Source organism: Lissotriton helveticus, chromosome 2_1, assembly GCF_964261635.1.
Source record: "Lissotriton helveticus chromosome 2_1, aLisHel1.1, whole genome shotgun sequence".
Classification (NCBI taxonomy): Eukaryota; Metazoa; Chordata; class Amphibia; order Caudata; family Salamandridae; genus Lissotriton; species Lissotriton helveticus.
In genome coordinates this window covers 58,661,726-58,676,954 of record NC_136059.1, presented here as the reverse complement: position 1 = coordinate 58,676,954, position 15,229 = coordinate 58,661,726, and the positions used below count along the sequence as shown (strand labels likewise).

Sequence of the window (15,229 nt, the reverse complement as noted above, 5' to 3'; positions counted from 1 at the left end):
AGCTGCTCTATTATAAATAATCTATAAAGTACTCCTCAACTACCAGGCTTTGATTTAAACAAATCCCTTTCAAGGGAGTAACTGCTGCAGTCATTGGATCCTGCCATGAAAAAGCAGACGGCATCCCTGAAGGGCAGCCACGTGGGTTAATGCCCATACTTTCACGAAATACTACTGCCTGGACTTGTGGCAACAAGCTGATGAGGCAATTGGACAAGCATTGTTACGACTCCTGTTTTCATAAGGCATGCTAGTTTAAGTCTTTTATAACAAGGTGTATTTTTCATATTGTTTTCCCTCTTTCTGTTACTTTATACAAATGCCTACTGCACGATATATGAACAGGAGTGCACTAGATATTCAAATGTTATATTTAAGCGTAGCCTTTATGCATTTACGGTATATTGGTACTTACGTAAATTATTATTTCGGCAGTATATCATATTTAATATTGTAATGGGTCTCTTGGTGGGAAGGTTTGCCTAACCCACCTCCTTAGCACGTTTTAAAGTGCTTGCTACTCTGATTCAAGCATGTGACTCTATGAAAGATATAATACTGGAGAAAAAGATACGTTACTTACCTGTACACTGTGGCTGTCCAGTATTAATATCTTTCCTAGATTCACATGTGACTCTCCCACTTCCCTGTTCAGGTTCATTACTATTTTGCCTCATATCATCTAAGTGTTTAACTTGTGCTAGAAATCTGAGGTATGGAAGCTGTGAAGGGAAAGAGTGTTTCTGGGTCTCTTCTCTGATTGGCTAAAGTTTGTAGGCTTTAAAACGAGGTCAATAGGTTAACAATTTCTATTGTTTCCAATAGGTTTTCTAAGGCCTATTTATTAGCATTGCTTTTATATTTCTGTTACCATAGGACTCCCACCATGAGGAGGGGGAAGATTCAAACATGTGCATCTATGAAATATATCAACACTGTAGAACCACAGTGTACAGGTAAGTAACTTTTTTTTTACCTTTCACAAGAATAGGCACTCGTTCGAGCTACCCCTGAGGGGGAGATGTTCCTTCTGAGGTGTTAGATAGGTATGCGGTAGAAGCTATTATTACCACATGAATGGCAGATGTACACAACAGCAACAAATACATATCTTTCACATGATAAGCTGGTGCTAATAAGGCAGCAAACAGAACTTTCTCTGGTAAACAGCAAGAAACATATCATGAGTTTGGTATTCAGTAGGATTTGCTATCACTCTGTGTCCTGACGTTTTCAAGCGTGTAGCACTGAGGTTACGATAGAGTGTTTTAGAATGATTAAAAATATACAATCCCAATGCACCCATATTCTATAAGAGAGGATTTATGGTACAGGTTGATAGCAGACTCCCGGAAGTTTGGAAAGTAAGCCTTTGTTATTTTATTTATATCAGTCACATAAGAATGACTGGCACAGCATCAGACATATGTGAGAAGCGAAACTGTGAAAAAGTGAACAATATAGGATGATATCACTTAAAGAAATGTTTAAAGCAGCATACCAATCATATCATTTAAAAGCTTTTTTTTATATGTCTATCTCTCTAATAGCCAATACCACTCTTGGATATGTGGTACCACAATGGGGTCAACCTCTGATCTTCATGTGCAAACTTGATTGCAGTAAGGTAACAATCTAGTGCACAGAGCTGTGAGTACAAACTGGGACTGTGACATACAATGATGGCTTCCTAAGATTTGGAAAGAGGAAACATTCATATGTGTTGTTTTTGGAGAGGCATGTGAATGTATGCAGCAGTCTTCTCATCTCGCTCTCCAGCTACATCAGACTACAGCGTTAAACCTCTTGCTGCCACACAGCTGCAAGGCCAGTTCTTTGTCACGCTTTGCAGTTTATCACTAATAGGGCACTGTAATAACCACCAATATCAGAGGGGCCTGACTCTTTCTGGAACATGGACTCATATATCATTGTATATCAGGGTCTTCTGCATCAAACCATTTTAAACAAGCATAGTCATTCATCAGTTTAAAATGAAAGAAACATCTGTCACCTTTGGGAAATCGCAGACCACCGGAGAGTATAGTTGACTTGCATGTAAACCATTTGCATCATTAGCTGTAACTGCTGAAACCTGTGCTTTCTTTTTCGGGTGCACAGGAACACATTCCTTCAAAGGCATCTACCTTGATTCTTTTTTACAATTAACAGGCACATTGGTGGCTAAGCAGCACTAGCAGGACTGCGGTCTTGTGTAGACCTGCGCACCACTCATCTCTGAGCAGTGGGGAGCCACCTGTCGAGAATCCATTTTTATATGATGACAACCAGCTAACCGCTGATCTTTCACTAACTGTTGGTGCTACAGAAAGAGCAGTTGCACCTCCCACCTGGACTGAATGGGGATCACATGTGCACCAGTACAAGTCAATTTATTGTTGACACAAAATCCGCCCATGCCTCGGCTCCTGATCCCCAGGAGAACCTTCTCAGGGTGAAACACGGCTTTTCAGACAGATGCAGCAAACAAAAAACAAGTTTAATATCTGTTCAACTATTTAAAATCTTTCCAGTAAAATTAACTTAAAATTGGCACCCTCCAACCTGCCTCCCTTACCGCGAACCCTCCAGCCGCTTAATTACTTAAAAGCCTGCATACCATCACCCCTTTTGTTTAGTTGTCCGTCAAGTGGGGGGTTGTTTTTGTTAACCGTGAGCGGTGAACTCCGCTCAGCCATCGGCTTAGAGTGCGAAGTTTAGTAAAGAAAACTGCGGAGCGGAGTCTACCGGCATGCGCGCTCACTTTAATAAATTATGCTAAAATATCAAAATAATGCAATTTTATACTTTTAGTCACCAGTACTGCTGACAATGTCAGATACCATGTGCTGGACAGCACACAAACCCCACCCTTCTTTGCATACCATGCTGACCCTCAGCTGGCCGTGCATTCAATAATGTTGTTTTAATTTTTTGTATTTCGTGAAACTACAGAATTAATGCATAGCGCACTCTGTAGTTGGAAAGCGTCACAGCAAACTTGAAGTGTGTTTCCATCTTGTGGACTGTAATGGTAGTACTACGCAATAATTTAATTTACTATTAAGAAGAACGAATCACCGGTATAAAAAATGGGTTTCAAAAGTTACTCCACAGTTAAAGCACAGCCTTAGTTTTTGTGTTGCGGAAGCATTACCATAAAACTTGTTAAAGGTCAATGAGTTTCTTACCCTCATGCAACATTAATCCTAGAATAGCCTCATTGTGGGCGACCAAAGGTATTAGACTGGTGAAGGATCTGTATGATTCTAATCATGATCCGCTTCCCTTATTTTTTTTAGCCAAGAAATATCATCTTTGTAATATGGACTTTTATTCTTTCTTAAATCTAAAGTTTAAAATTGCTAAAATACCCCTGCCTACGGATTCTGGTATTGTTTCACTCCTTTCTATGTGGTTACGTTCAGGTCACACTGCGTCTAAAATCTATACATTCTTATCTGCTCCACTCCCTCCACAGTCTACGATTACTTATGATAAATGGTCTAATTTTTAAACATATTTCACAAGATACTTGGTATCTGATTGGGAAATTAACCCTACGCAAAAAATAGCTCCCTCGCTGATCCAATCTAAATTCTTCACATTAAATGTTCTACATTGGACCCCTGCTCGTTTACATGAATGGAAACTTTAAAATAGTGATTTATGTTGGCATTGTAATCCTGTACCAGACACCTATCCAACATTCGTTATTAAATTCCTTTTGGGGCTCAATACATAAAAAGTATCATACATTTGTAATACTCTTATAGAACTTTCTTTACCTAAGATTTTATTAGGACCATGAACTGCAGTTATTCCTTTACCCCTTGATAATACGGATCTAGAGCTATTAGATTTACTTTTATCCATAGCTGTTAAAATTATTCTTAGAGAATGGAAATCTTTTCACTCACCCTACCTGGTGGGCATGGGTCTCATATCTACGTGGAGCTCATACTTTTGTTGAGAAAAAACATTATTCACCTTACATCTCCAGTAATGTTTGGCTGTCTCTGGCTGTCTCTGGATAATTATATGAAATTGTTTTTCCCAAGGATTGATCGCTCAGTATCCTTTCGATGCTTTTTTAAAGTAATTTTCTTCCATTGGAGCAGATGTCCCCTCACACCTCTTTGTTTCCTTTCTTTTCTTTTTACTGTCTTTTTCTCAATACTCTCTTCTTTTTCACTTTTACCTCGGCTGATTGTTTTATTTATTAAACAATACAACTAGTATATGTTTTTTATCTTGTATACAGTTGTTTTACTTGCGTCATATTTCTATATGCCACAATATCTATTTACTTATATCACGAAATCTATAAAATTAAACTATCTTTGTGAAAAACACCGTTGTGGGGGCTTCCTGAAGCCCCTACTTGGCTTGAGGATACTTTGGCTATCCCTCTCAGACAGGCAGGTCTGGATGTTTGGGGAGACCTTTTTTTTGAGGGGGACCTTCTGTCATGGGAACACTTGCAGGCTAAGGTTGGCCCCAATCTCTCAAGATTCAAGTATCTTCAGATTCATGGTTGGACTGTGGCTTACAAAAATTCTTTCGTTAATAGGAATCAACCTAAACTTGGAGGCCACAGTCAATTTGTCTCCGAATTAGCAGTCTGTGAGCAAGCAAAAAAAGAAGTATCTAAATGGTATAACTTCATTCTAGAGGAATCGGATGGAGACTTTACTCTACCAGAGTCAACATGGGGAGCTGTGGTATTGGAGCAAAATCTACAAAACCTCTGGAAAACTTCTTTCGAACTCTTGTGGAAGATTGTTAAACCATCCTGGCTGCGTAGAAACCACATCTTTACCCTCCACAGGGCATACTATTCCCCTCTTAGGTTATCTAAGTTTGTTGGAGGTGAGCTAGTGTCTTGTGCTAGATGTGGTTTGACCGCTGCCCCGCACACACACATGTTTTTTGAATGTCCACTATTAACTAAACACTGGGAGGACATCAGAAAGTACCTTACAGAGTCACTGGGCAGTTCGGTTATTATGGATCTGCCTTTAGTGATATTTGGGGTATTAGAAGGTCTACAATATCCAGCCAGGTGTCTAGTATTCTATGCTATGTTGCTTGCAATAAGGGAGATATGCAGAAAATGGAAAGACCCTCTACCACCCACCTGTAGGGATTGGCAATCCTCACTCTTGCAGACCTTCGCATGGATCTAGCTAGATCTGGCAATTATGGCAAGAGGATGTTTTGGTATCTTCTGTCTTGGCTCCACTGACTCATCCGGGTTTTTTTTTTTTTTGTTTTTTTTTCGCGGGTCCTATGATTGATCTCCTATGGTACTTACTTATTAGGTACCTAAGGTACAGCCGCTAGCCGTTTCATGCCCGGTCACATCTGGCTGCGAAAATCACCCCAAGGCTTGACTTGGTGCCCACTTGGAATCCGGACGACAGCTGAGGGTAAAATGGCCCCCAGGAAACTCGCGCCCTTACCAGTTTTTCTAATAAACTGAGACAGCTGTCTTTCCATAAGTTCCTTTTGGCACTTTTTGTCTATATGGTGGTTATGGGGACACAAAAAAAAATAAAAAAATATATCTATTTACTTACCATTTTTAAATAATGATATGTTTACCACCATTTTTTATCCCAGTCAACTGAATTTTCTTATGAAATCAGTCAATTCTTAAAACTTGTCTGAGCTAATATATTTATAACTCCCTTTGTACTGGTGTACTGTTAATTAATTACAATTGTTTTTCTCTTTCAATATGCAATAAAGATATTTGAACAAAAAAAAAGGCTGTGAGCTCCTTACCCTCGTGCGAGGGGTTATTTTTTTTGTATTGCACAAAATATTTTCTTAGACTCATTTAAAAATCTATGGGGCACATGCATCAACCTATTTAGGAAGTGCAAAGGGTGCGAATCGGTAAATTCGGCCGTTTGCACTTCCTAAATACGTTTTTGGGATGCATCAAACACCTTTTCAAAATTCGCATTTTTTTGCATTTCTTAAAAATGCGAATGCATTTAAGGAATCGCATTTGTGCGATTCCTTAAATGCAATGCATCAATTTAAAAAAAAATGCGAATTTTGAATTTGGAAGTGCAAATTAACACGAGGTTGACCCTCGTGTTAATTTGCGAAAATCTTTCAAAATGCAAAAAAATGCATATTTTACACTGTCATGTTACAGACACACATGTCCTTAGGACATGTGTGTTTGAAACATGCACTTCCAAATACATTTCAGTGGTGCAAGGGGGGGTCCTTTGGACCCCCCCTGCACCCTTGGAATGCATCAACAAATTGCGAATTCGTAAATGCCTTCCCATTGACTCCTATGGGCCTTTCGGCCCATAGGAATCAATGGGAATTGCGAAAATGCACTTAGGAATTTGCTATTTATTTGAGATTCGGTAAAAATTGCGATTTTTACCGAATCACAAATAAATAGCGAAAAAAATTATGCATAGCATTTTGCAATTCTTAATTTGCGATTAGGTAATTTTCGCAAATTAAGAATCGCAAAACCTATGAATGATGCATGTGCCCCTAAGACCTGAAAGTGCCTTTGGTTTAGCGCAGGACTCCTGAGAAAAAATAGTCTGGTGTCTTTTTATTGTATGGGGCTCAGCCCCCGATCGTGCTCTTTGGTCAGGCTGCTAGATGGTCCCATGTAGAGGTCAAAGGTGAGATGCTCCTTCCTCATGCAGAGATACTGTTGTGGTATCACAACTGCCTCTTGTGATGGCCCTAAGGGTGCAGTTCTGGGGTTGTGGGTTTCTCCACTGCTGGGCCCAAACTGTGGCCCTTGGAAGAGGCTCTTTGTTGCTGATATCCATCTGTGTGGTTCAAGCTTGGGCTGCAGATGGCCCAGGCAATTATGTTGATTGAGTTTATTGCCTGCCCTAGGTTCTGAGAGCTGTGCCTGGGTATTGAGTGCCTGTCTGATTCAGTGTGTGAATTTTGGGATTCCTGGAAGAGAGCAGGTGTTTGTTTAGAAGAATCACCAGTCTGATGCCTTCTTGCAGGAGCTTGTGCCCTTAACCCTGAAAATGGGGCAGAGTAACCAATGACGTTCGCTGGCCAATTTGGGGGCAGCGGCATAATAGATGAAGCCAGGAATTCTTTTGGTAGTTACATAACAGACAAGAGGCTGCTGCATCCTTTCGGTCGATATTACGTTGAAGTCCGAGATCTTGAGAGCAATGAGCTTAGAGCCTGGGCTGAAAGTGCTTCTCGTAGGTACTGTTGGGCTTTCCCCAGGACGTAAGAAGCATTCAGCGCCGTTGTGTTGGTATTGTAGCGGAGTAGGGCCTGATCCTTTTTGTGCGAAATGGTTTGGACCTACCACCTCACAGCATTTACCCAGGCTTTTTTCCAGGCTGCCAGCTCCTGTAAAGACCAGGCGTCTGTAGTTGATGGCTGGTATTCATTTTGCCTGGAGGACAGCCAGCATTGGCTTTGCTGTTGGGCTTCACAGACATTAGCTTAATCTTCTCAGAGAGAGGATTGCACAGTTGGTTTTACCATTTAAATATTTTATAAGTGTCGCTGGGGTGGCCTTCTTGGTGGCCTTCTCAGTTAGCCAAAGCCAAAGATAATTATAGGCTGTTGTTGTCCCTATTTGATGGTATCCTAGTTGCCAAAAGCTTGCTTTAAGTGAGGGTATTTGCTGAATGCTATTACCTTTGTCTTGCTCACTTTGACTAACAGACTGTTTTCCTTGTTGTAGTCTATGAGCTCCTTTAAGGCTCTCTGAAGGCCCACCCTGGTGTGATCGATTACTATTGTGTCACCAGCATACTGGATGGTTGCAAGCCTCACCTCTGTCTCTGGGGCAGTAAACTGGCTCCTTTCAGGGCATAAACCAAGTCCGCGGTGTCAAGGTTAAAAGATAGGGGCACCAGGACACAGCCCTGCTTGAGCCCGTTGTTGGTTTTGACTCTTGATTTGTCATCTGTGGGGTTTATTTTCACTTTGCCCTATGTCCCGTGATAGAGAGATAGAAATGCTTTTGGGAGCTTCAGGGGAATCCCAAGGCTGCCAGTTTTCCTCAGTGTCTACCACAATCTACTCTATAAAAGACAGTGATGTAATCTATGAAGCAGCAAAACAGAGGTACACGCTTGTCTTTGACCTATTGTTTCGAGATGTAGGCCACGTCATGATGTTATCCAGTTGTTTGTCCTGAATCCTGTCTGGTGGAATGGGAGTATTCTGTTTTTGTTTGCCCATTCTTCCAAGCCCTTCTTAGTGGGTCGGCCTTGGCTTCTATGTCCAGCAGGATTACTAGCCTGTAGTTAGCAGGGCTTGAGTGATCACCTTTCTTGTTGATGGGAAATAAAACAGATCCTTTCCACGACTGTGGTATTGTTGCTGTTGTGTAAGTGGAGTTATAAAGTGGAGTCAATATTGGGGCGTGTGCTGCTGTAAATACAGGTAATGGCACGCCGTTGTTTCTCATTGGCCTGATCATCCTCGTTATCTCCACTTTGGTGAGGCGGGTGCATTAGGTTGTCTCTGGACCTTCTTCATTTGAAGTGGAGATCCATACCCTGGGCTGCATGGCGTGATATCTTCCCTTCGGTAAGGCGGGAGCATTGGGTTGTTTCTGGACCTGCTTCACTTGAAGTGCGGATCCATAACTTTGGCTTCGCCCAAGGTTTTCTTATTAGTGATGGCTACAGCGGCTACTGAATCTCTCCTATACAATTCTTTTACATACGCTTCCCACTCATTACCTGCAATGTTATTCCCTCTTGTCGGGCTTTGGGAGTTTAGCCGATTGATGTAACTTCATAATTTAGAGTTGTTCTCTTCCTTTAGCAAGGAGAACACTTTGGGCCATTTCTCCGTGAGCTTTTTCTTGTACCCCAGGCATTCTTCCTGTGTGCTGACCTCAGAGGGGCTATAAAAATTGCAGCTGACGGTGTGCCACCTTTCTTTTTTATCTTGAGTGCGTTCCTGAGGGCACGTGTACATAGAGTTAGGTACTTCGGTGCATGTGGCTCTAAAGTGGATGGGTCTATGCTGGATCCCTTTTTTTATGTTGGGCTTCCACCAGTTTCCGCTCTAAGTCCCCAGTCAGGGCTCAATATTTTTGTACTTACCATCATAAATATAGGATGTTGATATTTTTACATCAATATTTTGTTCACAATATTTTGGCATGGGGATATTCTGAGTGTGGATATTTTGTCAGTGTATCTTCTTCGAGCCTTTTGTGTGGCGCCAATCCTGCCACATCTGCCTTTCCACCTTGATCATGAGATCTTCAAACACTGGATGAACACGCCGTTGGTAGTCAACGCCAATGCTGCCCACATCTACCTCTATCGTGAGGTCTCCAGCAGCTCACTGATGCTCATGCAAGGCCTAAATCCAATAATGTTGTGTATTAAACTGGCGGAAGGAGATCAGAGATCGACTATGGCTTGTTTGATAAAGCGCTTTGGTAAACATAAAACTTTGCTTGATATTATTCAATTTAGAAAATCCAGGCACACATTGGTAAAGTTAAGTGTTAACACAAAATGTTGCTGAAGAAAGTCTCACTGCCAGCTAAACCACACATTGCATTGAAACATCGATACTCAATAAATGTAATACTGTTAAGGAGAAAAACAATCCTTTGGTGGCTGGGATTAAAAAATGTTATTTAACTGCAAATGTAAGAAATTATTCATTAGGTTTGGATTTTATTTAATATTTATTTCTGATGTTGATATTCAGGACTCATATTTTTCAGTTTGGTACAGTTTATTGTGCATTCTGGCTATATTTTTCATTTGGATATTTAATGTGTTTTAAGTGGGAAACAACCTTAACAACGTGGTCATTAGATTGCGTTACCTTTACAACGCTCTAAACTGAGGAATAGTACAATTTACTATTCAAACACCTTCCCTACAGTTGCACACACTGGAGTTGGAATAGTAAAGTATACTATTCCTAAGTCCAGCGCGCCATCTTGAGCAAATCGTTGTAACAACTTGCGTTGTAATGGTACAGTGTTGTTACAACGACTTGCTCTAGATGGTGCTCTAAACTAACGAATAGTGTAATTTACTATTACAACACCTTCCCTACTGATGCACACACTGGAGTTGGAATAGTAAAGTATACTATTCCTAAACCCAGCGCGCCATCTAGAGCAAGTCATTGTAAACGCATGTGATGTAATGGTATATATTTGTATTAAGTTCCTGAAACATCATTGATTACTTAGGCTCTGTCTTTGAGTACTTCTATTTCCTGTGTATCTCTCATTGTGGCTTCTATGATTATATTGATATAATTACATTTAATTTGTTGTGTTAAAAAATCAATAGTACGTGGTTATATTTGGACTTCAAGTTGAGCAATGGCTGCTCAGTTCATTCAGGGTGGAAGGAAGTGTGGGGAGGGACATCTCAATCAATCAATCAATCAGGGGTTTTATAGCATATTACAGTATTCACCAATGAGGGTTTATAGGCGCTGGGGGTAAGTGTGGGAGGAACAGCTCAATCAATCAATCAATCAGGGGTTCTTAGGCATATTACAGTACTCACCAAGGAGGGTTTATAGGCGCTGGGGGTAAGTGTGGGAGGGACATCTCAATCAATCAATCAATCAGGCGTTTTATAGCATATTACAGTACTCACCAATGAGGGTTTTTAGGCGCTGGGGGGTGCGGGCAGCTCCGTAGGTCATTCAAAGAGACAGGCCTTGAGGTCCTTTATGAAATGGTGCAGTGTTGGGCTTCATCGGATTTGGTGGGGCAGTTCGTTCAAGGTCTTGGCCGTGAGGTAAGAGAAGTAGCTGCTTCCTGTTGTGGCCCTCTGGATGCGGGGGGACATTGGCTACGGTGAGGCTGGTAGAGCAGATGTGCCTCTTGTGGGCATGGAAGGAGAACCGTTTGTTGAGGTATTGGGGCCCGATGTTGTGGAGGGCTTTATAGGTGTATGTGAGCAGCGTGAAGGTTATTCTTCTTTTGGCGGGAAGCCAGTGTAGATCACAGAGGTGTTGGGTGGTGTGGTCTTGTTATGGGATGTTGAGGTTGGGGCTGGATGTGGTGTTCTGGACGGTCTGGAGTTTGTAGAAGAGTTTTTTGTTAATTCCCGCATACAGGGCATTTCCGTAGTCCAGTCTGCTGGTGATGAGTGTGTGCGTGACGGTCTTCCTGGTATTGGGAAATCCATTTGAAGGTCTTGCAAAGTATGCGGTGGGTGTTGAAGCAAGTGGAGGACATGGCATTGATCTGATGGTTCATGGTGAATGAAGAGTTGAGTATGATGCCAAGGTTGCATGCATGGTCTGTTGGGGTGGGTGGGTTTCCAAGGGTGGGGGCCACTAGGTGTTGTCCCATGTGAGAAGTGGAGCTCCGAATTGAGCTTCACGCAGCTGTTACTCATCCAGGTTACAATGTCTTTCATCCCTTCTTGGAAACTGTGCCTTGTGATGTCAGGTTCCTTAAGGCAGGAGAGGACGAGCTGGGTGTCATCTGCGTATGAGACTATGTTGAGTCCGTGTTTTCTGATGATGGTTGCGAGGGCGGCCATATAGATGTTAAAGAGCCTGGGCTTGGAGAAGATCCTCAGGGTACTCCACATCTGATCTCTGTTCATTCAGAGAGATCTTATTCTGTGTATTATGCCTGTGAGAAAAGATTGAATCCAGTCAAATGCTGTTCCCTGGATGCTGACATCATGGAGTCTGGTGGCTAGTGTGCAGTGAGAGATGGTGTTCAAGGCTGCTGAAAGGTCTAGTAGGATGAGGGCTGCTGTGTGGCCTTGGTTGAGGAGGGTGTAGATGTCAAGGTGAAGGCTATAAGGGTGGTCTCAGTCCTGTGATTGCTGCTGAATCTGGATTAAGAGGTGTCTAGGATGTTGTTGGATTCTATGAATTGTGCTTGCTGGGTGTTGATGGTTTTCTTGATGACTTTGGTGGCGAAAGGGAGTAGTGAGATAGGCCTGAAGTTTTTGAGATCTGTCGGGACTGCATAATGCATCTTAAGGAGGGGTTTGACTCCGGCGCGTTTCCAGTCATCGGGGAATGTAGCGGTCTTGCGGAAGCAGTTGATAGTTCAGCGTAGTTCATGTGAGATGGTAGTGAAGGCCCTGTGGAAGATGTATGGTGCACAGGTGTCAGTAGGTGATCCGGAGTAGATGCTTTTCATTGTCTTTGTGATGTCTTCTTTGGTGAGAGGGGTCCACTTTAGGAGGTTCTGTTGGATGGCGTCGCTGGTGGGGGTGTTAAGGCATTTTCGTGGTATTGGTCGTAAAAATGGTTGTAGAGAGTCTTGAGCTTGAGGTGGATGAAGGGGCGGAGTTTGTTGCAGAGGTCTTGGGAGGGAAGGACGTCAGTTATTTCGCTGTTGGGTTTGGCAAATTCCTGTATGATAGTTCCTTGGAGTTGTGGGCGTTGGTGAGGATTGTGCCTTGGATTACGCTTTTCTTTGTTGATTTGATGAGTTGGTGGTGTGTTGTGATGGCGGTTTTGTAGGCGAAGCGTGCTTCCGGGGGTTTGCTGTTTCTCAAATTTTTCTCCAATTGCCTGCAAGAGCGCTTGGATTCTTGGAGGTCTGTGGTGAACCAGGTGGCTTTCGTGTTGTGTCGTCTTGTGGTGTTCTGGAGAGGGGCGAGAGTGTTGGCACAGCTGGTGACCCATTGGTGGAGGTTGCTTGCTGCTGTGCTGGCGTCTGTCATGGTAGGGGGAGGAGTGCAGCTAAGGGCTGAGGTGAGGTGTTCTTCAGAGACTTTGTTCCAGTTTCTACATGGGAGGCGGGGTGTGCGCTTGTGTGCAGTGGGTTTTGGGAAGGAGAAATTGATGCAGTGGTGGTCTGTCCAGAGTGGTTCATACATTAGTAATAATACAAAAGCGTGCAGCATGCTGAGATGTCGTGGGTGAAATAGGGGAAGATCATACAATAGTGCCCACTGACTACATAATGTAGATCGTGTAACAACACAAGTAAAAAGTCCAGTCGTTATGGGAGGTTACAAATGAAGTCAAGGCGGTCCCAAATAGGAAATACTAAGTATATTCACAAAAGAAAGGTAATGATTTTGCAAGGACAGTAACAGGAGCCAATGGAAAAGATGGGCGGGAATTGGGCGGAGCCTCTATGCCATACCTCAGTACAGCATGCCTTGCAGAGCAGCGCTTGCCCGGCCCATGCTCAATCTAAAAAGTAACCTACATCACCAGAAAGGTTTTTAGATGTTTTTAACAGGTAATCTTGTGAAGTTAATCACAACCCCAGAAAGATCGGAGTCACGCAATATTCACTACACGGCAGAGGGCTAATATATTACTGAATGATTGACAAAAGGGATATTGGACGGACCCTGTTTTCAGGTTGTTATGGGGTAATCCGATCAATGCCAGACATGTATTATTATGAAGCCCTTGTACTTGTTGGCTCACAAATTGAAACCAGGTGAGTGAGTTCGGGGTGTTTGCCACTTGGGCCACGGAGGAGGAGACAAGCTTGTGAGTAGACTGAAGACCAGCCACAGGGAAAGGCCAAGAGATAAGTTTTGATCCATAAAAACCTTTATCACATGTGAGCGCCTGCTGGGCCTTAAGGCGTGAAATGGAGGATGGACATTTACAAGCAGAAGGATAGAAAACGCAGGGCCGAGCCTTCCATATCTTGATGACGGGCAGTCCAATAATGGTCGTATTAGGGAGGCAGAAGAGTATAGATTAGGAGCTGTTGACAGTCATAGCATCGGCACCATCTCACCTATGACTGCTTCCAGGGGGTCTGTGAAGGTGACTAGTGTGACGATAGTTTTCTTTTTCTCTTGCCGTGTCTCCCTCACGGTTGTGTCTCCTTTTGTGCTTCCATTGCTGCCTTGTTCTTCGCAACCCATTCACATTTTCACAATGTTTGTTCTCCTCTTATTAAGACCCTTCACCATCACTCACAAACAATCATAGGTTTCTTACTGGTGACCCCATGTCTCCATTTCCCACTGTTTGAACACCTTCCCTTGGTTCTACCACTGCTTGTTTGATTGGCATGGACATTTCTCACACAGCCATGAACCTACACGAGGTGCCCTCACTTCTCTCTCTTGTTACATCAAGTTTATCACTTCCAGGCTCTACTCTGTCACTTCCACACTTTGTGCCCCTCATGACCCCACATCCTCAAACAAAGCTCCCCACATTTTTTGACTCCACTTAAAAAATGTTAGATGACCGGTTTGGTCTACTGCACCTCATTGATCTCAACCAGTTCAGAATCAGCATCCGTACTAAAATCCATGACGAGCAAGCGTTCTTCGTTGGTTTGTCCTCGCTGGAGGCTCATGTTTCTCAATTTCTCTTTTGTTTTCTTCAGTCTTTCATCAATGCTTTGACTTTCTCTCTCCATTTCTTGCTCAATCTGTCTCAACCTCTCCTGACGTTCCTGTTGTCGCTTCTCTTCCTCCATCTTTTTTCGTTTTGCTTCTTCCCGCTGCTTCCTCTCTGCCTCCTCTTGCAGCTGCTTCCTCTTTGCTTCCTCTTGTTCTCTCTTTAGCTCATCTGCTGCTAACTTTCCTGAAAATTGAATGACAAACATTATAAGTACAGATAGCAGGATCTGGTGGCATTACAATATCTGGTAAATAGATGAGAATATTCTAACGCTTGGCAGAGTTTTATGTTTTTATGCTGAGTGTAGCAAAACACAGCACATATACTGAAGGCCAAGACAAGCTTTCCTACCTGGATCATGTACTAAGTAAATTATGGACAAGTTATTATGCTTCTATTATGCTCCTTTTTAGAGGGAGAATGTTCTAGAAGAAATGGTGCATGCTTGTAGACTGCTCATAGATACACCCCAGATCATATCTGGCTTCACGCTGAGGTGTGCGCCATTTGTACATCTTGCCCCGTGATGCAGTATCTTTCATTTCTCTTGTCTGCAGGTTGGTGGTAAGCACCTCCTAGTTTGTGGCAGCTGGAAGTAAAGAGATCGGTTCCCTGTGCTGGCTTTGGATTTTCACAAACTCTTTCAATTATTGCAACTTTCTCAAATACTTCAAGCTACACCTGGTGGAAAACCTTGGTTGTCTTCCTGGTGGATATTTTTCTTTCCTCTCTAGATTTAGTGTAGTAGTACAAAGTTCTAAGCTCCTGCAGCCATCTTGATGGTGACCTGTGTGGCTCGAGGGTGATGAACATGCTTCAGGTTCGGCTCCCAGACCATTTTCCCTAGCACCCTCTTCTATCTGATGACGTACTGGTGCCAGTGGTTAAGGAAGAT

The 15,229-nt window shown here is 42.7% G+C and overlaps 1 protein-coding gene across 1 annotated transcript in view; it reads right to left on the bottom strand.

Annotated features, from left to right (window-relative positions):
- LOC144817706 (uncharacterized) overlaps nucleotides 1–15,229 on the bottom strand; it is a 221,200-nt gene that overhangs the window by 108,479 nt on the left and 97,492 nt on the right. Inside the window, exon 3 of the mRNA XM_078674467.1 lies at nucleotides 14,195–14,517. Within this exon, the coding sequence (XP_078530593.1) occupies nucleotides 14,195–14,517 (323 nt within the window). The remainder of the gene's footprint in view (nucleotides 1–14,194; nucleotides 14,518–15,229) is intronic.